General features: G+C 42.3%; 2 protein-coding genes across 2 annotated transcripts in view; one reads left to right on the plus strand and one right to left on the minus strand.

Annotated features, from left to right (window-relative positions):
• Window positions 1-3,273: 3,273 nt before the first annotated feature.
• LOC149000924 (putative disease resistance protein At1g58400) lies at window positions 3,274-5,223 on the minus strand. Its single transcript, XM_089139239.1, has one exon. It carries the CDS (start codon window positions 5,221-5,223, stop codon window positions 3,274-3,276), a length of 1,950 nt encoding a protein of 649 aa, XP_088995365.1.
• A 1,854-nt stretch (window positions 5,224-7,077) lies between these two features.
• The window catches only part of LOC149000925 (tobamovirus multiplication protein 3-like), a 30,906-nt gene continuing 10,403 nt past the window's right edge, over window positions 7,078-27,580 (plus strand). Inside the window, exons 1-5 of the mRNA XM_089140071.1 lie at window positions 7,078-7,495; window positions 7,974-8,064; window positions 8,152-8,204; window positions 8,303-8,395; window positions 8,469-8,540. Of these exons, the coding sequence (XP_088996197.1) occupies window positions 7,343-7,495; window positions 7,974-8,064; window positions 8,152-8,204; window positions 8,303-8,395; window positions 8,469-8,540 (462 nt within the window). The 5' untranslated portion in view covers window positions 7,078-7,342. The remainder of the gene's footprint in view (window positions 7,496-7,973; window positions 8,065-8,151; window positions 8,205-8,302; window positions 8,396-8,468; window positions 8,541-27,580) is intronic.

The raw sequence follows: 27,580 nt of genomic DNA on the forward strand, positions 1-27,580 counted from the left end.
TGATATCAAAAGGTTGAAATTTATTTATAAGTCACATTATTTTTTTATTAATTTAATCACAACTCTTTTATGTAACTTATAAATGAATTTCAACCATCTAATGTGATGTTGGGACACATGTCATATATTTACAAGGAAATGGATGGTCCATTTCTAATAAAAAAATATATTGAATAAATTTTCTTTTAGTTGGCCTGCAACTTCTCTAGTTCTACTTCTATCATTTTTTTTAGCTTATTTATATTATAATTTTTATTTTTTTATAATAATTTATATTACAGTTTCAAAGAAGTTTAATTTTTTTTTTAAAATGAAGAAGTCTAAATATTATTGAAAATATTATGTATGACAAAATTTCATTCATTAATTTAATTATTTTTCCATTGTGTCCAGTATGAAATGACTCATAGCAGTACTCGGTCAAAATGATTTTTTTTCAATGTATTTTTTGTTTATATCTAGTTGGTTGATGGGAGGGACCGTTTTTTCCGGTAAGGGACTCTCATTGAAACAGGCAAGAAGGACTAATGACGTCTTAATTACAAAGATCAAGAAGCCACGTAGTGGAATTTTACCAAATCTTCATGCTTATATCAGTAGTTGATTGATGGGAGGGACCGTTGGCCTATTGATTTTGATGGGCTGCTTAATAGCCTCGACCAAAAAATAAAATAAAAATGGTGCTCAATATTGTTAATTACATAATAATTTTTTTGTATTATTTTAAATCATTCATAGAACTTGGTCCACACGCACAAGGGATGTGAAGGCGAGGAGAATGGAGGTTCAAACCTATTCTTCCTTGGACTTATTACCTCTATTTTTGAGGCGGTAAAAACTCTCTACTATGCACAATAGTGCACCTAAATGCCAAATAAAAGGCAAAGCAAAGAAACTAGAAAATTATCGAAAAAAATTTTAATTTAAAATTAAGCTTTTAGACTCAACCTTTTTTTTTTTAATTAGTGCATGACTGTGTCCAACATAATTTTTTTTCCACATTCATAATTAGATGGTTTTCTTATCATTATTATGCTAATATTGCTAGGCTGGCAGCTAGCACAAGTTATGTTAAAATAAGATAAACCAGCATATCATTTTTTTTTCAATTTATTTTATTGTTTCAGTAGTTAGTTGATGGGAGGGAGTGTTGACCCAATTATTTTGATGGGTTGCTTGATGAAAAGAAAATAAAAGTTGATCTTTTACTTATTAATTATACACTTAGTTGGTTTCCTCATCTCAATTCTGCTACTATTATTAGGATGGCAGCTAGCACAAGTTATGTTAAAATATAAAGTTTTTTTTATAGGAGGCTCACTTATTGGACTTCAAAATCTTGAAGTGGACGATTTTGAAGTGGACTAAATTATAAGACACGACTCTATTCATATTGAAAAATTGTAAGTTATCAACTTTAACGATAAAAGCTTTGACTATTAAGGTGAGTAACTTCAAATGATTCATTTAGCCCAATTATATGAAATGATCAAATTGCCTCTCAACCATGACCCAACCCCTAAGTGGCCATCTTCTTCCCATATCCCACCGGCCACCACCACCGCCCCCTCTCCTACCGGCCACTACTCGCCCTTCCCCCCCCCCCCCCCTCTTTCTATTTCTCTCTCTCTCTCACACTGACAAAGTTGTCCTAAGATGAAAGGGAAAGTGTGCGCGAATTGTTGAATTAAGCCGGCAGGGGAGGGTCAGTGATGATCCCCCATGATGTGGGATTCCAATCTGTATGGGAAGAAGATGGGTGAGGGGTTGGGTCCCTTACGTGACTTAGGGGCAATTTGGTCATTTTATGTAATAGGGGTATATAAGTATATAAGTCATTTGAAGTTGCCTACCTTAACGGTCAAAGCTTTGACCGTTAAGGTGGTTAACTTGCAATTTTTCAATATGAAGAAGGCGGGTACCGTGCAAATTAACCCACTTAAACGGGCATTCAAGAGTTTGAAGCCCTCTTAAGTGGGCACCTTACCAAAAACTCTAAAATATATGATATAAGGTGATCTAATCAGATGGTTGATAAGTTCATTTCATGCATATTATTTTGGTTGATTAACTGACTATATTTGCATGTGTTTATAATTTTTTGAGCAAATTACATGGCGCCCTATATTTGGGGTGAAACTAATGATCACCTACTATTGTCTTTTCTGCTTTATATAGTCCAATACCTAATCCATTTTATCTTTAGTTCCATGGAAGCTACCCAATCCTTTTTATCTTTAGTTCCATGGAAGCTTCACTTTTTTGGTAAGGAAATGTCTATTCGTTTCTTAAGGCTCAGTTTTTTCTCAATCAAAACACAGATGACGAAGCCAGCTCTAGCTGCTAGGTACAAAGGATTGGCTCCATTATTGGCATTCACATGAAGGACGATTTCACTTTCCAAATCTAGCAAGTGCAATGCCACTTCTTCATGCTTGCTCAGTAAACCTTCATGAAGAGCTGTGTTGCCTTCATTGTTTTGAGTTCTCCATATTGGGTATCTCTGAGAACTCTAATGGAACTGCTGGAAGGAATCAATAAGGAGTTTGAAAATAGGAAGGTGACCTTCTCTGGCAGCAACATGAAGTGGGTTTGTCTCCTTTCTTGTTTTGGTAATAGAGGAGGGAAGGGCTATCCTTGATAATTCTCTTCACCGACTCTTCATATCCAAACCTCGCTGCTATGTGCAGGCGATTGTTTCCCCCGTGTTCAGATGCAATATCTGACCACGGTACACAATGAGGATCGCCTGCTTTTGATGCATTATAGACTTAATCGCATGGCTCACCATCTCACTGGCCAGTTCCTTACTACCAGTGCTCACACTCCCTCTCTCCTTCCTAAATTGATGAGTTAGTTGGAATTCTATCCAGCATCAGAACTTAAAGAGAATTCTGTTTTTGGCTAGTATGAATCAAGAGATGTCCATAATCAAGCATTTTTATCCAGTAGGTCTAATGAGTGAAGGGAAGAAGAAAGTACAGCAAGAACTAGGATCTCGAAGTACAACACAATCCTCAATTAGTAGAGAGAAATTTGCATTTCATGTAAACCTACCAGAAAAGTAGTTCATATCACTATGATGTGACCTGCATTTAGTACACACAAAATATAACACATTACGCTGTCCCAAAGCAGCTTAATCTTCATGATAATCATCTAGAAAGTTCTACAAAAAATACCTGAAAAGGAAAATCAACTTATACTATAAAGAAAATTCATACCCAGGAGATGTGCTTGACCTTGTAAACTTTTTTTTTCTTACATTTCACATCATCTATAAAATTGCTTGTATGGGATGTGTTTGATCTTGTAATTCTCTTTGCCTCCGTCCTGTTTCAACCTCCTCCGAAGATCTGGGTGTAAGGGAAGCATCATCAGTACTTTTAGCGTGCTTACATATTGCAGTCCTTCTGGGAGACTCATCAACCTTGGACAGTTGTGGAAGTAGAGGAATGCTAATCTTGGCAATGCCCCTTCTTCAATCTCAGTCCATTCCAGTAGATTCATAGAGGCAATAACAAGTGTCTCCAGCTTAGGAAATCCACCCACCCGACAAAATTCTTTGTTCATTTCTTTGAATTCGAAAGCCTTCCACAGAGTCAAATGTTCCAAGTTGGGAATATTTTGAAGAACCAAAATTGCTTCCTCAGGTAGAAAGGAAAATCCCAGTTTTAGACAAGTGAGGTTTTCCATGGAACAGACCCAGTCAGGTAGATCGATCAGACGCCCATCTAAGCACAGTTTTCTGATAAATGGCAGTGGCCGTGATGAAAGGTCCAATCTCGGCAACAAGTCATCTTCCTCATATTCTGAGTGTATAGACAAACAGAGCAGCCCTCTCATATTCATGACAGAAGCAGAGAGCTCACTAGCATGTTCCTCGGATACATCCTTCAATTTCAGTTTCCTGAGTTGAGTTAAACTTTTCAATTCTTCAAGAATGCCAGGTTTTAGGGATAGAGAAGTTAAACTCTGGAGGTTTGTTAACAGGCCTATTCCCGAGGGGACATTCATTTTATTCATAGGCAACAGAAGGTGCCTCAACTGAGTAAGATTCATGACTCCACTTGGCAAGCTCCTTGGCATGGTCTGCCCTCTGAGGTCCAAAGTTTGTAGATTTTGAAGATTGCCAATGCTCTCTGGAATCTCATGCAGTACTGCACTTTTTAAACCCAGATACCTCAGGTGTATCAAATCTCCTATTTCTTCTGGTAAGCTCTTGATACAAAGATTCTCCAAGTCCAAAACTCGCAAAAGATTGAAGGTATACAAGGCACTTCTTAGGGAGGCCCAATGGTCATCCGGAATGCCTTCATACCAATACTCATGGGGTAGTCTTGAATGGTTTGTGAAGACATGTAACGATCGAATTGGACTATCATTGAAGGTTGTCGTGATAGTCTCACCATGGTATTGGAGGACATCAATATTGGAATTCTCAGGAAAATTAGATTCAGAGTCTTGGTAACCAGTGATACATTCTCCTTGCTGCAGCTTGACTATACAGATTATATTATAAGGGTAAACAACTTCGAGTTTTTGTCTCACCCCAATTTCAACTCGAAGCATTCCTTGGCAAACCAATTCGTTTATGTTTTCTTCAGCAATATCCTCCATAACTTTGCCTGGTCTCTCTCGTATCAAACCTTCAGCCACAAATAGCCGAACCAATCTTCTTCTTCTTACTTTCTCAGGGAAGATAGAACAGTAGCGTAAGCAGGATTTGAGGTCAGAAGGCAAGTTTTCAAAATTCAACACGAAGGGGGCAAGAGATTCCTCACCTTCTGTATTAACACCGTGGTCAGTTGTAGAACAACTTTGCTGCCCAGTTTCCTCTTTTCCTTGCGAATCCGATGCCGGTGGCATGTTCAGTTGCAACCTTCTTCCTAGTGAAATTGTGGCAAGACGTCCATCGATCCTCTCTAATTCACTGCAAAACTCCCCAATTGAGAGTCCCTTATGACACCTACTAATCTTATCCACGTATTGATCCACACATCCACCTGCTTTCTGGATCACTTCTATGAACTCGCTCTCCCAATTGCAATCCAACCCATCCTCTTGTTTCTTCTTAGCTACTTCTCCAGTAAAGCTTTCAATCTCCATAAGTCTGCTCTTGAGCTTTTGGATCTGATTTCGCAGATAAGTAGAAGCTTCATTCTCCTGTAATATTAAAGAACTCAGTCTTTGCAACAAGTATTTCCCTGAGCTTTCTGCCATCTTCGGCTGCCGATGAGAATTCGATTGACAAACAAGAACAGCTTAATTTGTATGGTAGAGGTGAACAGACTGAGATTCTTAGGGGAATATGCTCTCTGTGTTCATCTTGCAGTTCTTTCTACACACAAAGTCAAATCCACCATTGAAAATTCAGCTCAAAAATATCTCAGTCGCTATCCAATTTTAGTGGTTTTGTGGGGAAATTTTGGTTGTTATATGAAAAGTCTTCAAGGTGCAAAATCAAGTCCATTCGAACTGAATGATCTTTTTATTTTACCAAGATCGTAATGCAATCATAAAGTAACTTTCCATATAATACCCAAAAAAATACAAAATTAAGTTACAGCAAAGAGAAACTTAATTTCTCACATCAACCCATTTCATCTTTTCTTCTTCTAATCTACCATTCGTTTAAGGACACCACCACATCTGCAGGATACCACAATTTAATGAAGCGAATACTGCAGCCAATACTGCAGACAAGAATTGCCATCCACTTAAACTCCATGTATTCACTGCATATAAGCCAGAAATAAAGGCAATTTAGCTGCGACTAGCACATACCTAACAAAGAATAGAACACGTATAAACATGGATATATAAGCTTGTATTTCACCCTCTTTTGGCCCTATAAGTCCATGAAACCACAGCCATGATGGAGCAAAAGAAAGCAATTGCATCAGATAGCAGGAAGACTTTTGAACCAATTTGAATGATCTTTCAAAAGACAAATTTTGCTTTTCCAAAACTTTTCGTCTTCCTTCCACTGTGAGCAGAAAGAGTTTCAGCAAGCGATAGAACTCCCATGAAGTTTGCAGCAAGTATTTCATTGAGCTTTCTGCCATCTCCTATCGACGAGAATTCAATTGACAAACAATGAAAACTTTGTATGGTCGAAGTGAAAAGACATATTTTTTGGGGAAAATACTCTTTAAGTGTTTCACCTTTCAGTTCTCAATTCACACAGAATCAAGTTCACCATGGAATTGCTCTCTAATTGAAGTGGGTTGGTGTGGGAAAATTGGGTGTTACAGAAGAAGTCTTCTAGGTACAAAATCTAGTCCATTGCCCCCCCCCCCCCCCCCCCCCCCCCCCCCCCCCCCCCCCCCCCCCCCCCCCCCCCCCCCCCCCCCCCCCCCCCCCCCCCCCCCCCCCCCCCCCCCCCCCCCCCCCCCCCCCCCCCCCCCCCCCCCCCCCCCCCCCCCCCCCCCCCCCCCCCCCCCCCCCCCCCCCCCCCCCCCCCCCCCCCCCCCCCCCCCCCCCCCCCCCCCCCCCCCCCCCCCCCCCCCCCCCCCCCCCCCCCCCCCCCCCCCCCCCCCCCCCCCCCCCCCCCCCCCCCCCCCCCCCCCCCCCCCCCCCCCCCCCCAGACAAAAAGATTTTAATTGTTTCATGATTGTGATACAAATTAACTTTCCCTGCAACACCGAACAAAATACAATTTCATCTTAACAGGGCGAGGGAATGTCATATTTAATTTGAGATTCATCCCTACTGTGACTGTTGGCTGAACAGAGTTAAGGACTTGGGCGAGGGAGGGCTGATGGGTTCATTGGTTCAGATTGGAAAGCCAAGGTGAATGCTCAGTGAGTGTATTAACTATTTCTTTGTGCTCCATTGTTCATCTTCCTTCAGGTTTCTTTAGTTTAAGAATTTTGTTTGAAAACCTCCTCTGAACTTAAATTAATTCTACTACAACGGCCATGATTGAGTATATCAAACGGCTATTATGCTTTAGAGATGAGTAGGCAAAAGTAGAAACCATCCACGTCAAAAATGGCTATGTGTTCACATGTCTGACACGTGTCGGTCGATCTATAAAACAACCATCAATTTCCCGGTTTCTCTTCCTTCGCTGTGGCGCCTATGTTTTCGAGAGAGAAAAAAAAAATCAATTTCAAGAAAACCTCCTCTGCTAGTCGGTCTTGTTGAAAACTGAACTAGGTTAGGAATCAAAGAAGAAACCCTCGAATACATCTCTAAAAATATTCTGCAATTAATTAACTCTAAATTTCAAGTAGAAAAGTTACAATCTTTAACGTTTGAATTTTCCATTTCCGAGATTTCCTTCTTGAGTCGCCGGGGAATTTTTCTCCTGAATTTTCCGGCGAGGGAAGGCTAATGGGTTCGACCGCTGTGCCTTCGTCGGTGATTTATTATGCAATCAATGACGCGTCTAATTGGTGGGAGAAAATCAATAATTCAACAGTTTGGCAGGATCGTATCTTTCATGTCCTCACGGGACTCTATGGCTTTGTTGCCGCCATTGCTCTGGTAAAAGTTTGATTTCAGCTGTATAGAATTTGCTGTATCTGTTTATATTATTGAATTGGATGGAATAGTAGTTGAAGCTTTTATTTTTTTTTTCTTTTCCTGATGATGCATCTGTTATGTGTTTTCTTTGGGTAGTTCTCAGAATAAGGAACTGTTTGGGATCATTGTATTTCAGAGTGGTTGTTCGTTTTGTTATCTGTTGATTTTATACGAATTTGAGCTATGGCTTTTAGGATTCTTTAATTCGAGGGAAAAGTATATAAAGTTTCATATGTTGGGAATTTTGGTTTCTCACCATCGTGTTCCTAGGGTAGGTCGTAGGTTATTCGGTTTCAATATGAGCTTGAAGTCGCTATGATGTGGGGGTTTTGTTGTTTCTTGTTTCATCAAATTGTTGGCAGAAGCTTGTGAATTTTCGTTTGGAAGTGTTTAATTTTTTGAAGTCATGGGTTTAAGATGGAGTGTGCTATGTTTGCAGATCCAACTGATTCGAATAGAATTAAGAGTTCCTGAGTATGGTTGGACGACACAGAAGGTTTTCCACCTTCTTAATTTCTTGGTGAATGCGGGTTTGTATCTTTTTGTGTATGCATCATTTTCTGTTTTGCAATTTTATTGTGTTCTGATGGTTCAATTTGCTTGATTGTGTTTCACAGTTCGGTCATTGGTCTTTGCATTCCGTCGGAATTTGCAACACATAAAGCCCGAGGTGTGGATTAATTTTCATGGATTGAGTCTTTATGGTTATTATGTGTGCTTTGGTAGCCTCCTTTTTGTTTCTAATAGTTTTCAATGCCTTATCATCAGATCTTCCAACATATTTTGCTTGACATGCCAAGTCTTGCTTTCTTCACGACTTATGCACTACTAGTTCTGTTCTGGGCAGAGATATACTATCAGGTCAGAACTTCTTCAAATATTGTTAACTACCTGTTGGTTTGTTTTCTTTCTGTTGACTGTTAATTTTTGTCAGGCACGGACTGTATCAACTGATGGGCTTAGGCCAAGTTTCTACACTGTAAATGCTGTTGTATATGGCATCCAGGTAAAGTCTGAGTTTCTTTTGTTTATCAATGTCAGCCCCAGCTGAGCAAATTGTTTTAATGAGAAACTGTGAATCAGCTAAGTTTTTCAAATGTATGGGATTAGTGAGTAGGAGTTCTGTATTGCCTCTGTATTTGTTTTTCCTTTTGACGGTAGATTCAAACTTGTTGACATTGGCAAACGGAGAAACTTACTAGTGGTTGTTTTGTGGACAGCGTTGCTTTCTAGGCACTTAGCAAGCCTCCATCAACTCTATAGAAACTATTTAAAACACACTTGGACAAATCCGGTACTTCTGCCAGACTATAAATCTTATATGTTTAATTGAACTCTTTTATCTCTAATCTGAACCCTTGCTGACAGTTCGTGTGGGCATAATTGGTTTCCATCTTCAAAGCTTTCTGCAATGTTTAACAAAAAACCCAACTTAACCTACTGTTATTAATGGCCACATTAAGACTGGTTGGTTCTCCTTGCATGGGTTTTGAAATTGAAACATGTCGGTATGACCAGGCTAGTTTCATTGTATCAGATTGTTAAATCATCTCTTTCCATATTGCAAGTATGGGCCCATGTCTTAAACATCGAGATGGGAATTGTTGCAATATTATGGTCCTCACTATGTTTTAGGGTTAAGAAAGCTAAAAGAGATCCATTGTTTAATGGTGCTGTTGGTTTTCTCTTTAGACATTTTCATAAGTTTCTTCTTCTTCCTTTTATTGTACCCTAAAATTCAGATTTGTCATTTCATTTACACAACTTATTTGGGTAAGCATTATTTTTTTCAGAATTTTTTGGCTTGCTACTTCTGTCTTCTAGATCATTTGTGGGAGGAAGACATCTTTCTTCAAGAGGTTTCAGTTATAAAGGAAATAGGCTGAGTATCCCCTTAGGTTTTATCTATTCTCCAAAACTGCCACCAATATTCTAACTTTGTAGGTCTGAGCCAAAGCTACAACTTATTGTTGATTGTTGGCCTCAGTTACAAATACAGGATCATGATGAGTGCCTCCCAAGTAAAGAAATGGAAATCCTAGAATGCCAGCCAAGTCAGAACTCTATATTGGAAGTTAATATAAGCTTTCTGAAATCTAAACTCTCACCATACGGCCAACTTCTAGCCTTACAGACATAGCCCAACAAGTTGGTGATCAGAGTAATTCATACGATGATAAAGTTGCCTAAAGGTTGAGAGCTTTCCAATCAATCACCTCATCATTTGAAGAGAAAAGAAAATTGAATGAGTTTAAGGTTGTGAAATCATTAAGTTCCCTTTTCGGTTTGTGAGAAAACCATGCAACAATGAGAGCACCAACCTTAATGTAGCTCTCAAATCAACAGAGCCTTGTTTAACCTGTAATTCTTGTCCCTCAGCTGTATGGAGTGGGGATTTCATATTGGCATGGGGGGCATGGGTAATGAGTTTAGGCCTCAAGACTTAGGCATGTAGGCAGCTGATGGATAGAACCGGTAGGTTATATGGGTATGTAGGTATGGCCTTGATGATGCAGATACTGCATTTCTCTAGCCCAAACCCAATTGGCATGATGAACAGGGTCCAATTTGAGTCGAGGGTCTGGTAGGATTTTCAAAATCTACCTATTTGGGAAAATTAATGCTTTTTTTAGTTTATTTTATTTTATTTAACATAGAAGTTAGCTGAGTAGGATATTTTGTGACTAATTATTTTTAATCCTTATTGAATTAGTCTTCTAGATACATAGTTGGTTTTAATTTAGGAGTGTTTGAATTCTCTCTCTCTCTCTCTCTCTCTCTCTCTCTCTCTCTCTCTCTCAAAATCGAACCCAAAACTTCAAACCCTAAACCCTGCCCCAAAACCTAAGACCTGGTGTACAAACCGGAATCTTACGGCTTAAGGATCTTTAACTGTGATTGAACAAAGATAGTAGGAGAATGCAAACTTTCATAGACATTGCAGAACACAAAACCCTAAACCAAGAGTATGGGTACTCCAATATGTGGAGACTTAAGCTCTTGGGTGCTTATATAGGCACAGAATCTAGACTCGGGTGCGCATAGGGCCCCATCGTCAGTACTTGGGATTCTTTCCGGATAAGCACGAATCAAAAGTGACATGCAGACCACGTGAAAAGAAGGAGCACTAAGTAGCGCCGAAAGTAAAAGATTCGGTGCGCAGACCGAAATAAAGAAAAGATGGGCACGTAGGCCCCACACTCTTTTTACAAAGTAAAGGCACCATCTGTAGTGCCTAGGGTCCACACGCTTCCTGTGAACTTCAGGGGGTCCACATGGTAACTTCTTCTGCCAGTTTTGCATTAACATCCACCACTTCCAGTGTTGCTTCTTCCATCTTGCCCAATTCTTTGTGACACCAGGTGTGTGTCCGATTTTCTGCATTATATAATTTTTCAATTTTTGGGGCATAGTAGGCAGCAAGCATATTGTAGGTGAACTGCTTTGCGCAAAGAACCCTTTTAGTTGCCGTAATGTGTCCAACTTCTCGGATAGATTTCTGCAAGTCCAGGATGGATCGGAGCAGCTGCCTCTGTTTGTCTTGTAGTGCAGCCCGAGCTTCCTGTTCCAATTCCGCCATAGACCTTTGACCCGCTTCGTCAACCTGTTGGGACTGAGCGACTCGGCGGAGGCGAATAAGATCCACATCCTGCGAGGCCCCGGGGGCACTCGAGTGGTCGTATTTCCTCATATACCCGCCGATGCAAGAGTATACTCGGGATGGGTATGTTGCTTGCTTCTGGACTGTTAGATGATTCACTGTGGCTGGACATGCTTGCGATGAGTGAGCAAGCCTTGAGAGTTTATCGGCAAGATAATTTTTGGAACCGTCAATATGCTCTATGTGGACTTGAACTCCGGTTCCGGTGAGGTAGTCCACGAATTGAAGCCAACGTAGCCTTGAGGGCTTATGGTTTACAGATTTACCAAAGAAACTAACTATAGCTTGACAGTCAGTCCTTAAGGTTACCTGTTGCTTGTCGAGATAATAGATCTTAAAGGCCTCCAGTGAATTTATAGCCGCTGCAATTTTTGCGTCTATAGTACTCTTGATGATTGGAAACCGACCACTGGCATAGGCTGAGATCTTTTTAAGACTGCGTGAGTCATGCTCACGTGGCTTCCATTTCAAGATTCCTCCCCATCCTTTTATGCATCCATCGCATTCAATAATAATGAAACTTATTGGAGGGGGAATCTCTAGGTCCGGCAGATCTTTGACAATTGCTTTATTTTTCTGACGAGTTCCCAGTCCGATGGCTTCATGTTTTTGTCGCCATACGGGCTCATCTTTTGATACAGAGGACCCAGTAGGACCCCTAGCTTTGGGATATGAGACCGGGTATAATTCAATGTTCCGAGCCATGATCTCAACCCTTGCTTTTCCTTGAAGGACGCGTCAGATACCTCAATTATTGCCTTTATGATGTGAGGTTGTAACCGCATCTTCCCTCTTCCAATGTGAACGCCCAAAAAGTCAATTTCGGGAACAACGAGCTTCATCTTGGTGGGGCTTAAGATCAGCCCTTCCTTCTGACAGATGTCTAGCACTTGTGTCAGGTGTTGATAATGTTTTTCCTCATCCTCAGAGTAGACGAGAATATCATCAATGTAGACAGTTGTAAAGTCTTCTGTTCCTTTGAAAGCCTTATCCATTTTTCGCTGGAAAACAGCTGGTGCGTTCTTCAATCCGAATGGCATGACAAGCCATTCATAGAGTCCAGATGGCGCAAGAAATGCCGTCCATTCTATGGAGGACTCGTCCATTGCAATCTGATGGAAACCGGACTTTAGATCGAACTTAGAGTAGATCTTAGAGTTACCGATTTTCCTCAGGATAGTGTTGATGCCTGGCAGGGAATATTAGTCTTTGTGAGTGTTGTCATTGAGAGTCTTGTAATTGAAGACCATTCTCTCCTTTCCTCGCACCTCTTTTCCTTCAGCATCAACCGTAGTGCCAGATCGCACTATCATAGCCATGGTCCTATGCCGACTCTGGCTTTCCCTTATTACCCCTTGTTTCAGGAGCTGGTCAATGTTGCGTCTAAACGCCTCTTCCGTGGCGGGGTCCACATGCTTGAGTGGTTTACACTTGATCTGGTTTTGCTTCCAGTGTTCCATAGGATTTTCCCCTATGACCTTTGCTTCCTTTAGCCTTTGCAATATGGGCCGAAGCTTCCTTTGAAATTCTGGGCTAGCTTCTTTCATACTAAAGTGGGCTTCACTTGTAATGCCTAGATATTGGTCATGATCCATTTCTAATTCTGGGATTGCATAGTGACTTACTGATGCCTCGGTGGTAACTGTGGTCACATTTTTGTAGAATGTAACCTGATTTCCTTCGAACCTGACACCACCAAACATGGACCGAATAAAGTTGCACCCAATTAAGAACTGGGCCACGGTTTGCATTGGTACCACAAAGATAAGGGGGATCCCGTAATTGGCTCCCCCAATTTGCATGTAACCGTTTGTTTGGACTTTTCCTTGTACCTCGGTTCGACTGCCGACTCCATTAATGTGGGCTTTATATGGCAAAGCCTCCACGAACTCTTTGGGTAATGTTGTTGTGTTGATACAACAGGTTTGACAGCCGGTATCTACAATAGCTTGTACCTCAATGTTCCGTCAACCAAATTGGAAGTGCACTGGGATATTGTAGAGATGGGTAAGATGATTTACCCGTTTGACCGTGGCTGTAGGAGTTCTTTCTTCTTGTACCCGGAGTGTTTCATGTGTTACCACTGCACATGAATGGTCATCGTCATCAGAGGAAGTGGCAATGACAGATTTCGCCTTTAGTCGGGCCAACTCTTCTCGTAGGGCTTTATTTTCTTCTTCAAGTGTTACCTTGATGGCCTGTTTTTCCAGTTCATGGGCTTCCTCTCTTAACTGGGCCTCCAGCTATAGTTGCTTATAAGCTTCTTGCTGGGCTTTTAGCTGGACTGCATGGGCCTCTTGTTCCTCTTTGAGCCGTTCCTCCAGTGGGGCTAACCTTTTGAGTTCTTTTACTAAGGTTGCTAACTGTTTGTTGGCTCGCTCGGCTCGGTCTACCAAACCAGTTGCTGAACCGGTGTCCTTTTCAACCGGTTTATACCATTCGGAACTCCTGAAGTCCTAGCTCTGTTGTAGCACAGATAGAGCAGAACGTATGATTACAAAGTTCATACCTTAATCGCATTCTTTGGTCTGTGACACGCTGATAGATGCGACAGATAGCATCTGAGTGTTTCTGAATCACTTGATTCTCATCCCAGTGATGTTGGCATTCTTTGTAGGCTTGGGATGGCTCATACTTTGCTGTCCACCGTGGTCTATCTAGCTGCACAACGTGGGTGGTGACAACAAAGACGTTATGAACCTGGCTTGTGAGGACATCATTACATTCCTCTTCTCCTTCAGTGATGCTGTAAATGCCATCAGAGTCAGGTTCATTTTGATCAACAGAGACGAGATCCCAATCCTCCGGTAGATTGGAATTATCCAGATATTCCGCTCTGCTGTAGTGGACTTTTACTTGTGACCTAGGACAGTCACGTGCAAAATGCCCCTCTCCACCGCAGGTGTAGCATTTGCACTTCTTCTGTGCTTGTGTACGTGTCTCTTTCTTTTTAAAAGCACGTAGGTGGGTTTTATGTGGCTTGCCCTTGTACGTTTTTGCCTTCCTGAGACTATATCGTGCCTTTGGCTGCTGTGCCCCATAGTATCCGGGTAAGGGTATCTTTGCACAGAATGAGAGATCTTTGACTTCACGCTGTATAGCGACCTGTTTGCAGAGGTCCATCAAGTACTTGTATGTGAAGTAGATCCTTGGTAGGACTCCTATTGTCAGTCCTGGATACTTTGCGTCAAATGCCTTGCGTAATTCTTCGGAGAATGGTGTAGGCATTTTTCTGAAGAGCTTTTCTGAGAGCTCAGTGGATATAAACATCCGTCCTGAACGTGCCACTAGGATTTTGTAGGTATTCAGGTACATGAAGATGTCCTTCATGTTGGTGCACGTCAGTCTTTCTAAATCCGCATAGGCTCTATTCTGCTCTTCTGTACTTCCTGCGTTGCTACTTCATATGTAAAGATTCTATGTATTTAGGTTGTGATATTCCTTGTGTTTGTAGCTGCTGCAAGGATCACCTCACACTCAGTTGGGAATGCCAACTGCCATTGTTCCAGGACCTTTCTTTCATCTGGTCCGAGTAACCCGATGACAGCGGTTAATCTTTCAGTATTATCAGCCCAATTGCGTGAATTCACGTAATTAATTGCTGATGATTCCCATGCTGAGATGGTGTTTTCATACCGGCCAATGTCCTCAGGTAGGACCAAAAATAGGCCGTGGTCTGCATATGCTGGCGGTAGTGATACCATCTGTTGCTGCCGCACATAGCCGCCTGCGAGCTGTCTTGGCCTCTGGTAGCCTGTCAGGTCTACATTAATGGTAGATGTACCAGTTGCCGGAGGATAGCCGACGGGACCATCTACCTTTCGGCTTCATGGATCATATGCTGACTGTGCAGAAGTTTCCCCTGCACTGGCCAGCGCCTGGCTTTCTTTTATGCCAACCTGCTGCTCAAGCTGCTGAATTAACTTATCGAGCTCGGCTTCACCAAGCTCTAGATTTGTATGATCTTCAATAGTCCATGTCATAAATGCAGGTGATTCAACTACAGCTTCACTCTCCTTGGAAGAATCTTCTGGTTCCTCCTCTTGTACGGCAAGTTTTTCTGCTTGAGCAAGAAGCTCATCCCAATAAGTGTCGTCGACTTGCTCGTATTCCGACGGTCCTGGTGAAGAGAAGGAAGAAATGGGGGTATACCACCCACCACCTTCCGAAGAAGCGGGAGATGCTTCACTGTCATCGTCAGAGGAAAGGAACTCAGTGCCCCAACCATCGGGTTCGGGCCATGGTGTAGCGGGAGGAGCTGTGTAGGAGACCAGAAATTCATTGGCACGACCGGAGGGTTCGCCTAGAGTGTCCCAAATGGTGCCATTGTCATCGGTAATGCTGACGGAACCCATGAGGACATGGTGTTCCTCGAGTCTGCATCACTAGGACGGGAGGTGGGCAGTGACTGGTATGCTCCAAAGCGGATACTGAGGGAGCCATCAGCACAGTCATGCATGCGAATATTACGGGGGACTTGGATCGTGCGTGCTTCCAGAGATGAAGGTTGAAGCCGCCATGGTACACCCTGTTGAGGAACTTCTTGGGCACCAAGGATCACGCGGATTCCATAACTGGCGAGGTAGGATCTCAAGGTATCAATATTATATCTGAATCCCGTATAACTAGTGTTGGTGATGCGCCCAATGAGGCTCCGAGTAATGAGCAGGTTACTATCTGCATCGGGGTGCCAGTCGTAACCTGAGGTCTGAATGCTGAGCGGGAAGAACCTAAAGAAATCCCAAATGCTTATGAGCATATTTGGGGCACAGGAGACTAACTATACAAAGTGTGTTAGGTCAACTTCCATAGCTCCGATGACTCGAGTCCGGGAAAGACTCTTGGCATCCCGGAGGACAACCAAGGCCTGTGCGCCTGAGTGTGTTCGATGCAAAGCAGTTACCTTAATCATTGATTAGGCCCAAATGAATGTGTTCCATCCCAGCCTGCTGAAGTCTCCGGTAACTTTCCTCAGTGATGAAGGACAAGTCTACCTGTTGTCCTTCCCGAGTGCACAGAACTCGTTCTTCCGAATAATGCTGGTATATCTGATTGTTCGGTCCTCCAGCAATGGAAGTGTACAATACCTCGGCGGGTACTGTATGCGCACGCCTGAGCTGGGCAAACGTCAGCTCTGTATCTGGCTGCAATTGTTGTTCCAGCATGCATTGATATCGTTGCCGGTGCAAGACTCTGTTGATGGTACCGACAACTTGTCTCCGGATCCTATGGCCCACTTGATAAGATCGAATTTGATCTTCTGCGGTTGGCGTTGTACGCCGATGGCCTTCTGGGATCTCATGGAGCTTGTAGAAGCTGAACGACTGAAAGACCTCATGGATCTACTCATCGTAATTTTGCCTTTTCGCGATTGTAGATGTCTTTTGGGTCTTCTTGTACGTACAATGGTCCTTTAACTACAGGTTGCTTGTCTTGACCAACTGTAATGCTTCCAAGCCTGGTTGAGAGGGCTCCGATGGATTGCTCTAGATCGCCGGTGAAGCTCAAACGTCGGACGCTGACTTCCAGGCTAGTAACTTTATCGTCTAGGGCTGCAACCTTGTTGGTAAGATCAACCAAAAGATAGAGCAGAGTATTCTGCTGCCGAATTACTTCTTGAATAAGACCTTGAGTGATGCCAGTAGGCGGAGCCTGAAATCCTCTGGCTGGGTTGCTTATCGGGTCAGTGGCGACTAACGTGTCTTTACAAGTTTTAGACCCTTGTAACTTCTGATATGACGGCGTTTCCGTCATGGACTTTCTCCGGTTTGGAGGAGGTGTCGAACACTTTGAAGTAAGTGCTTCACCTCAGAGAGCTGCTTCTGAGTCTCCTGAAGTAACCTTGTTACTTCGGCTGTCGGCAGTGGCTGATGGTGTTCAATAGCACTGCGAAGACTTTTTAGTTCACTGTGCAGCTTTTGATGTTGGAGTCGACTCTCGGTGTTTAACTCAGAGATCTGTTTCTTCAAACTATAGTAATCCTTAATGGATATCCTACAGTGAAGATTTAGACGATCATACACACAATGGAGGTTATGTGCAAGATCTTTCTGTGTAACAACTGATCCTGCAAGGTCCAGATACTGGAGGTCCAAAGTACCTCTTTCTCAAACCACCTTTGTACTTCTGCTTCCCACCTTTCACTCATACACAAACCGTCAAGATCTTTTGAAGGTCAGGGCTGCTGTGATCAGGCTGTCCAAATTACCAACCTTCCTTACCCCAGTCACCAAGAATGCAACCAAGTCACAGACTTTGTAATTGAATAGTCGAAACTCTTCCTGGAAGGACCACTTACAGTATTACGCTCCACTGAGCAGATGCTAGCTGGCGTATTTCTGCTGTCCAAAGGTTTCCCCCTTGGCAGGACCTATTAGAGCTGTTGAAACCAGGTTTCGTTCCTATCAGTCCTTAACATGAGTCTGGCTTGTAGGAGTTCAAGAGACTTGTAGAGAAAGAAGAGGAGGTCGAGAACAGACTAACAAATCAACAGTTCCTAACGATCGCAACCTTTATTAAAGTGAAGAGTTACCTGTAAACGCTGAATACATAGTGCATAAATCGTCGGTATGAAGAGAGAAGCTAGCTCAAACGACTGGAACCTATTGCACCTCTTGTGACTTACGGCGGTTCACGGCGTTCTTTTGCTGAAACCAAGCTCTAAGTTAGACACCGAGAGTCGACTCCAACATCAAAAGCTGCACAGTGAACTAAAAAGTCTTCGCAGTGCTATTGAACACCATTAGCCATTGCCGACAGCCGTGAGGCAAAAGACATCTACAATTGCGAAAAGGCAAAATTACGATGAGTAGATCCATGAGGTCTTTCAGTCGTTCAGCTTCTACAAGCTCTCAAAGATATCTTGCGCAACCGGCAGACGACTTATCAAGGGGCTGGACCGGACTTGCTGGAACAACAATTGCAGCCGATAGACACGCTGGAACAACTTTTTGCCCAGGCGACGTTTGGTGTCGGGCGTGCGCATCAGAGTACCCGCCGAGGTATTGTACACTTCCACTGCTGGAGAACCGAACAATCAGATATACCAGCATTATTCGGAAAAACGAGTTATGTGCACTCGGGAAGGACAACAGGTAGACTTGTCCTTCATCACTAAGGAAAGTTACCGGAGACTTCAGCAGGCTGGGATAGAACACATTCATTTGGGCCTAATCATGATTAAGGTAACTGCTTTGCATCGGACACACTCAGGCGCACAGGCCTTGGTTGTCCTCGGGGATGCCAGGAGTCTTTCCCGGACTCGAGTCATCGGAGCTATGGAAGTTGACCTAACACACTCTGTACAGTTAGTCTACTGTGCCCCAAATATGCTCCTAAGCATTTGGGATTTCATTAGGTTCTTCCAGCTCAGCATTCAGACCTCAGGTTACGCCTGGCACCCCGACGCAGATAGTAACCTACTCATTACTTGGACCCTCCAGCAGGTTGGCATAATAGAAAGCCAGGCGCTGGCCGGTGCAGGGGAAACTTCTGCATAGTCAGCATATGATCCAGGAAGCCGAAAGGTAGATGGTCCCGTCGGCTATCCTTCGGAAACTGGTACGTCTACCATTAATGTAGACCTGACAGGCTACCAGAGGCCAAGACAGCATGCAGGCGGCTATGTGCAGCAGCAACAGATGGTATCACTACCGCCAACATATGCAGACCACGGCCTATTTTTGGTCCTACCTGAGGACATTGGCCAATATGAAAACACCATCTCAGCATGGGAATCATCAACAATTAATTACGTGAATTCACGCAATTGGGCTGATAATACTGAAAGATTAACCGCGTCATCGGGTTACTCGGACCAGATGAAAGAAAGGTCTGGGAACAATGGCAGTTGGCATTCCCAACTGAGTGTGAGGTGATCCTTGCAGCAGCTACAAACACAAGGAATATCACAACCCAAATACGTAGAATCTTTACATATGAAGTAGCAACGCAGGAAGTACAGAAGAGCAGAATAGAGCCTATGCGGATTTAGAAAGACTGACGTGCACCAACATGAAGGACATCTTCGTGTACCTGAATACCTACAAAATCCTAGCGGCACGTTCAGGACGGATGTTTATATCCATTGAGCTCTCAGAAAAGCTCTTCAGAAAAATGCCTACACCATTCTCCGAAGAATTACGCAAGGCATTTGACGCAAAGTATCCAGGACTGACAATAAGAGTCCTACCAAGGATCTACATCACATACAAGTACTTGATGGACCTCTGCAAACAGGTCGCTATACAGCGTGAAGTCAAAGATCTCTCATTCTGTGCGAAGATACCCCTACCCGGATACTATGGGGCACAGCAGCCAAAGGCACGACATAGTCTCAGGAAGGCAAAAACGTACAAGGGCAAGCCACATAAAACCCACCTACATGCTTTTAAAAAGAAAGAGACACGTACACAAGCACAGAAGAAGTGCAAATGCTACACCTGTGGTGGAGAGGGGCATTTTGCACGTGACTGTCCTAGGTCACAAGTAAAAGTCCACTACAGCAGAGCGGAATATCTGGATAATTCCAATCTACCAGAGGATTGGGATCTCGTCTCTGTTGATCAAAATGAACCTGACTCTGATGGCATTTACAGCATCACTGAAGGAGAAGAGGAATGTAATGATGTCCTCACAAGCCAGGTTCATAACGTCTTTGTTGTCACCACCCACGTTGTGCAGCTAGATAGACCACGGTGGACAGCAAAGTATGAGCCATCCCAAGCCTACAAAGAATGCCAACATCACTGGGATGAGAATCAGGTGATTCAGAAACACTCAGATGCTATCTGTCGCACCTGTCAGCGTGTCACAGACCAAAGAATGCGATTAAGGTGTGAACTCTGTAATCATACGTTCGCTCTATCTTGTGCTACAACAGAGCTAGGACTTCGGAGTTCCGAATGGTATAAACCGGTTGAAAAGGACACCGGTTCAGCAAGGTCTCGGTAGGACCGAGCCGAGCGAGCCAAGCGAGCCAACAAACAGTTAGCACCCTTAGTAAAAGAACTCAAAAGGTTAGCCCCACTGGAGGAACGGCTCAAAGAGGAACAAGAGGCCCATGCAGTCAGCTAAAAGCCCAAAGAAGAAGCTTATAAGCAACTACAGCTGGAGGCCCAGTTAAGAGAGGAAGCCCATGAACTGGAAAAACAGGCCATCAAGGTAACACTTGAAGAAGAAAATAAAGCCCTACGAGAAGAGTTGGCCCGACTAAAGGCGAAATCTGTCATTGCCACTTCCTCTGATGACGATGACCATTCATGTGCAGTGGTAACACATGAAACACTCCGGGTACATGAAGAAAGAACTCCTACAGCCACGGTCAAATGGGTAAATCATCTTACCCATCTCTACAATATCCCAGTGCACTTCCAATTTGGTGGACGGAACATTGAGGTACAAGCTATTGTGGATACTGGCTGTCAAACCTGTTGTATCAACACAACAACATTACCCAAAGAGTTCGTGGAGGCTTTGCCATATAAAGCCCACATTAATGGAGTCGGCAGTCGAACCAAGGTACAAGGAAAAGTCCAAACAAACGGTTACATGCAAATTAGGGGAGCCAATTACGGGATCCCCCTTATCTTTGTGGTACCAATGCAAACCGTGGCCCAGTTCTTAATTGGGTGCAACTTTATTCGGTCCATGTTTGGTGGCGTCAGGTTCGAAGGAAATCAGGTTACATTCTACAAAAATGTGACCACAGTTACCACCGAGGCATCAGTAAGTCACTATGCAATCCCAGAATTAGAAATGGATCATGACCAGTATCTGGCATTACAAGCTGAAGCCCACTTTAGTATGAAAGAAGCTAGCCCAGAATTTCAAGGGAAGCTTTGGCCCATATTGCAAAGGCTAAAGGAAGCAAAGGTCATAGGGGAAAATCCTATGGAACACTGGAAGCAAAACCAGATCAAGTGTAAACTTGACATCATTAATCCAGATCTCACCATACAGGATAAACCACTCAAGCATGTGGACCCCGCAATGGAAGAGGCGTTTAGACGCATCATTGACCAGCTCCTGAAACAAGGGGTAATAAGGGAAAGCCAGAGTCGGCATAGGACCATGGTTATGATAGTGCGATCTGGCACTACGGTTGATGCTGAAGGAAAAGAGGTGCGAGGAAAGGAGAGAATGGTCTTCAATTACAAGACTCTCAATGACAACACTCACAAAGACCAATATTCTCTGCCAGGCATCAACACTATCCTGAGGAAAATCGGTAACTCTAAGATCTACTCTAAGTTCGATTTAAAGTCCGGTTTCCATCAGATTGCAATGGACGAGTCCTCCATAGAATGGACGGCATTTCTTGCGCCATCTGGACTCTATGAATGGCTTGTCATGCCATTCGGATTGAAGAACGCACTAGTTGTTTTCCAGCAAAAAATGGATAAGGCTTTCAAAGGAACAGAAGACTTTACAGCTGTCTACATTGATGATATTCTCGTCTACTCTGAGGATGAGGAAAAACATTATCAACACCTGACATAAGTGCTAGACATCTGTTAGAAGGAAGGGCTGATCTTAAGCCCCACCAAGATGAAGCTCTGTTCCCGAAATTGACTTTTTGGGCGTTCACATTGGAAGAGGGAAGATACGGTTACAACCTCACATCATAAAGGCAATAATTGAGGTATCTGACACATCCTTCAAGGAAAAGCAAGGGTTGAGATCATGGCTCGGAACATTGAATTATGCCCGGTCTCATATCCCAAAGCTAGGGGTCCTACTGGGCCCTCTGTATCAAAAGATGAGCCCGTATGGCGACAAAAACATGAAGCCATCGGACTGGGAACTCGTCAGAAAAATAAAGCAGATTGTCAAAGATCTGCCGGACCTAGAGATTCCCCCTCCAATAAGTTTCATTATTATTGAATGCGATGGATGCATGGAAGGATGGGGAGGAATCTTGAAATGGAAGCCACGTGAGCATGACTCACGCAGTCTTGAAAAGATCTCAGCCTATGCCAGTGGTCGGTTTCGATCATCAAGAGTACTATAGACGCAAAAATTGCAGCGGCTATAAATTCACTGGAGGCCTTTAAAATCTATTATCTCGACAAGCAACAGGTAACCTTAAGGACTGACTGTCAAGCTATAGTTAGTTTCTTTGGTAAATCTGTAAACCATAAGCCCTCAAGGCTACGTTGGCTTCAATTCGTGGACTACCTCATCGGAACCGGAGTTCAAGTCCACATAGAGCATATTTACGGTTCCAAAAATTATCTTGCCGATAAACTCTCAAGGCTTGCTCACTCATCGCAAGCATGTCCAGCCACAGTGAATCATCTAACAGTCCAGAAGCAAGCAACATACCCATCCCGAGTATACTCTTGCATCAGCAGGTATATGAGGAAATACAGCCACTCGAGTGCCCCAGGGCCTCGCAGTATGTGGATCTTATTCGCATCCGCCGAGTCGCTCAGTCCCAACGGGTTGACGAAGCGGGTCAAAGGTCTATGGCGGAATTGGAACAGGAAGCTCGGGCTGCACTACAAGACAAACAGAGGCAGCTGCTCCGATCCATCCTGGACTTGCAGAAATCTATCCGAGAAGTTGGACACATTACGGCAACTAAAAGGGTTCTTTGCGCAAAGCAGTTCACCTACAATATGCTTGCTGCCTACTATGCCCCAAAAATTGAAAAATTATATAATGCAGAAAATCGGACACACACCTAGTGTCACGAAGAATTGGGCAAGATGGAAGAAGCAACACTGGAAATGGTGGATGTTAATGCAAAACTGGCAGAAGACGTTACCACGTGGATCCCCTGAAGTTCACAGGAAGCGTGTGGACCCTAGGCACTACTGATGGTGCCTTTACTTTGTAAAAAGAGTGTGGGGCCTACGTGCCCATCTTTTCTTTATTTCGGTATGCGCACCAAATCTTTTACTTTCGGCGCTATTTAGTGCGCCTTCTTTTCACGTGTCACTTTTGATTCATGCTTATCCGGAAAGAATCTCGAGTACTGACGATGGGGCCCTATGCGCACCCGAGTCTCGATTCTATGCCTATATAAGCACCCAAGAGCTTAAGTCTCCACATATTGGAGTACCCATACTCTTTGTTTAGGGTTTTGTGTTCTGCAATATCTATGAAAGTTTGCATTCTCCTACTATCTTTGTTCACTCACAGTTAAAGATCCTTAAGCCGTAAGATTCCGGTTTGTACACCAGGTCTTAGGTTTTGGGGCATGGTTTAGGGTTTGAAGTTTTGGGTTCGATTTTCGTTTGGGTTTAGGGTTCTCTCTCTCTCTCTCTCTCTCTCTCTCTCTCTCTCTCTCAAAGTATACAGTATACAGGATCTAAAAATCTAGTCCATTCTTCGCGGAAATACAGTAAAATCTGGTCCATCAACTGTATTATCATTATCTCTTCCATACCGATGGAATGGCAGTATGAGTAAGTCCCGCATTTCCGGTTGAAGGACATAAGGTGACAGAGAATTCAGATGATTAAACAATCAGTAGTGAAGGTGAGACAAGTGAATTCTATAGAATTCAGGCATACTCCTTGGAAAAAAAAGAAAGAAAGAAAGATCGTACAGTTTCTTCAAGGAAAGAAACTGCTCTGATACCACTAAGGAGGGAGAGGTGCCGGATTTTAGAGATCGCTGGTACGATCTTTTTTTTTTTCTTTTCTCTTTCAAGGAGTATGCCTAAATTCTATAGAATTCACCTGTCTCACCTTCACTACTGATTGTTTAATCATCTGAATTCTCTATCACTTTATGTCCTTCAACCGGAAATGCGGGACTTACTCATACTGCCCTTCCATCGGTATGAACTCTAGGCCTTTACACAGCCGTTGACAGATGATTTTTCCTTTGTAGTTTAGGAGATAGGCACCTTTAACTTTACTCCATTTTTTCTTTTGCTTTCGTTAGAGAATTACCACCATAGATATACAGTGCTCTGCCTCACCGACTATTTCACGGGGCTTGTAGCATCCGCATATTCTATAGTTATCTTCTCAGACTATTCATCAGGGATTATTATATAATACTGGCCGTCACCGACAGCAGAGGCACGACTGTAGGCATGCTTTACGGTTATCCAGTCCGAAGATAAGAAAGAACGAAAATGAATAACAAACTCATACTAGGTATCTTACTCCAGGCCCATCTTAAAAGTTTAAGGAAAGAAACTTACTGAAGGAGGCAATAGCCTTCTCCTTATCTTATGCCGTTGGTCTTCAGGGCTTAAAGGAAGCGAAGAGAGAACATCAGGGAACTCAGAATTTCTTAACAGAAGTCTTTTATTGCTTGCACTCATTCTGCTCTTTTACAAGTACATAAGCTCGCTTATATAGGCGAGAAAAGTAAGTTGAAATGCAAACTTAAATTAAAGCAACTTAAAGTTACATAAAAGAAAAAGGCAAATTTACATCCTGTGGCTAACAGGCTCCTGCGTAAATCTGGGTGCCTTTATGTCGCCATTATAAAGGAGACGTGTCAACAACACGTTAGATGATAACAAGATTCAATTACTTCATCATAATCTATATTTGCGATTTTACAGGATCCAGGGATCTTGCAATTGCAGTTAATATCCTTCACCATGTTTCGCTGCGGATTCTGATGGGAAGGTAGAGTGGGTATGATTACACTCTGTCTAGTGAGCTGAACACAATGTTTATTAATGGTTAATGCACCATCCATTACTAAAATAAAATTGAGGCCAATGAGTAGATCCCATGGCGAATCTCGAACAAGAACTGTTCCTAATTGTAACCATTGGCTTTGGCCACAATTAGTCTGAAAACTAATGAGAGGATTTTTCAGCTTTTTGGTGACTGAATATCCAATATTATCTATTCCTCTTGTGATTATGGGGGGTATTTCAACTAAATCCGATGGATCAGTAAACCATTTGGTATTAATGGTAGAAACTAAACATCCGGTATCTATGATTCCTTTGAGGTTGTATACTTTGTTTCTAAACTTTAATTGGCAGGCAACCTCAAGCTCTTTTAAATCCAGTTTTAGCTAGCATAACTGAACTTGGTCGGTTCTGGCTATTCCAACTTCCATGTTCGAAGTAGAAGGGATATCTACATTTGTTGATCCGAATCCTCCTCTTCTCTGTATATCTGGGCCAGGTTCATAGTTTGGAAGAATAATGAACTGGGCAATCTTTTCTCCTACAGTAATAGGTCTATCTAATTCTGAATGATTAAAGAAGAATATCTTTATTGGATCATCAAAATCTGCATCAATAATGCCTCCAATAACAGTGATTCCTTGACTAGCAAAGGAAGATCTTTCTTTAATCATCATTCCAAATTTTGGGTTTATCTGGAATGTTAGATAAGTTCTACTTGTGTTATTGATCTAGCAGCTAAGATATGGTCAACCGGACTAAAGATGTCATATCCTAGATTATGCTTCGTGGATTTTCTGGGAAGCATAGCAACTCTTAAAAACCATTTAACATCTGGGTTTAAATTAATATCCTCAGTTTTGGCATTAAGGGTATCAATCTGTTCTTGTAATAATTCAATCTCGGTGGAATCTCGCTTAGTCTCTAATTCTGTAATTCTAATATTTTTCTCTCTCTGTTCTACAAGGATTACAGAATTATCTAAACACTTATTGCATCTTTCTTCTAAGCAAGTTCTACACTGATATCCAACATCTAAGCAGAGAATTTACTAAAAGATCGTACCGGCGATCTCTAAAATCAAGTTCTACACTGATATCTAAAAAATGCCCCTTCTGTATTTCAGCGAAGAATGGACCAGATTTTCTTATACTGTAAAATCAAGTTCTATACTGATATCTAAAAAATGCCCCTTTTGTATTTCAGCGAAGAATGGACCAGATTTTCTTACCCTATAGAAAATTTGTAGTTGTCTATATAGATGATATTCTGGTTTACTCCCAGAATGAAAAAGACCATTTTCAACATTTGTTGACAATGTTTAGGCTATTTCATGATCATGGTCTAGTTATTTCCAAAAAGAAAATGAAAATAGGAAAAGATGAAATTAAATTCTTAGGCTTAAATTTAGGCAAAGAACTTGTGTCATTACAAGACCACATTGCCAGGAAAGCCTTAGAATTTCCAGATAAACTTGAAGGAGTTACCCAGATAAAATCCTTTATTGGACTAGTTAACCAAGCCAGAGATTTCATTAAAGATTTAGGAAAAATGCTTGGACCTCTTTATGCGAAAACATCACAAAAAGGAGAAAGAAGATTCAATCAGCAAGACATTGCCTTAGTCAAAAAGATTAAGGAGCTTATCTCAAAGGTACAGCCTATGAGATATCCTAAAGAAGATTGGTTTCATGTTGTTGAAACTGACAGTTCTCAGGAAGGATGGGGAGCAATCCTTAAAATTAGACCCAATGAGTATTCTACTAAGAATACTGAAGTATTATGTAGATATGCATCAGGGATACATAAAAATAAGACCCTTGCTGCTATAGATTTTGAAGTTGAATCAATTATCAAAGGACTTGAGGCATTCGAGTTCTTTCTACAAAATAAGAAGTTTATGATTCGCACTGATTGTGAAGCCATAGTTAAATTTTACAAAAATTTAAATGAAAATAAGATTTCTCAGAGAAGATGGCTCGTATTTCGAGACATAGTAGTTAATAAAGGTTTCAATATTAAGTTTGAGCATGTTGGAGGAACTGATAATTTTATTACAGATTATTTGTCCAGAATAACATGTTCTCAGAATATTGCAATAGATGAACAAATTTCTTTACATGATTCTAATCTTTGTTCTGATCATGATCTAGATGGCTGATCCAGCTAAAGAAAAAGATTCGTCATCTAAGGCGAAAGATAAGATGCTCGAAGAAGCAATCAAAGATACAGTGGGAGAGACCACTAAAGATAAAAAAATTGTCAAGATCAATTCTCCAAATTTGAAGGAGAAACATGTTCCAAAAAGATGTCAATTCGGTCAGAACTATTTGTTCACCATTGACCCAAGATTCCAATTCAAGAACTTACTTGAAGTTGGGCCAGAAGATAAAGTTGTCCTAGATAACCTCTGGATATCACACCATCAGGTAGTCCAGACTCCTGCAGATAAAAACAAAAGAGATTACTTTGCCACGGCAATGAACAGTTTGTGCTACCAGATGAATATGTCACAATCAAAATCCCAGACAAGATATCGCTACTATGTGGTGATGAAAGGGAAAATGCCTAGTGTTTATACATCATGGTCTGATGTGGCAATGTGTATTAAAGATTTCAAAAATCCTTTATACCAAGGATTTGTAGATTTGGGCGAAGGCGTTCGATCGTGTGCCGAAGGACGCTTGGAGTTAACTTTTACAAAGATCCAAAGATTGAAAGAGCAGACCAGAAAGATTTCAAGGGAGCACTCGTTGCTTGTGATGAATGCTCCG

Source organism: Hakea prostrata, chromosome 11 (genome assembly GCF_041222555.1).
Source record: "Hakea prostrata isolate BN-2017 chromosome 11, UWA_Hpros_2, whole genome shotgun sequence".
In the NCBI taxonomy this organism is placed as follows: domain Eukaryota; kingdom Viridiplantae; phylum Streptophyta; class Magnoliopsida; order Proteales; family Proteaceae; genus Hakea; species Hakea prostrata.

Coding starts and splice junctions, on each gene's coding strand:
- LOC149000924 (XM_089139239.1), bottom strand. CDS start 5,223: ATGGCAGAAAGCTCAGGGAAATACTTGTTGCAAAGACTGAGTTCTTTA.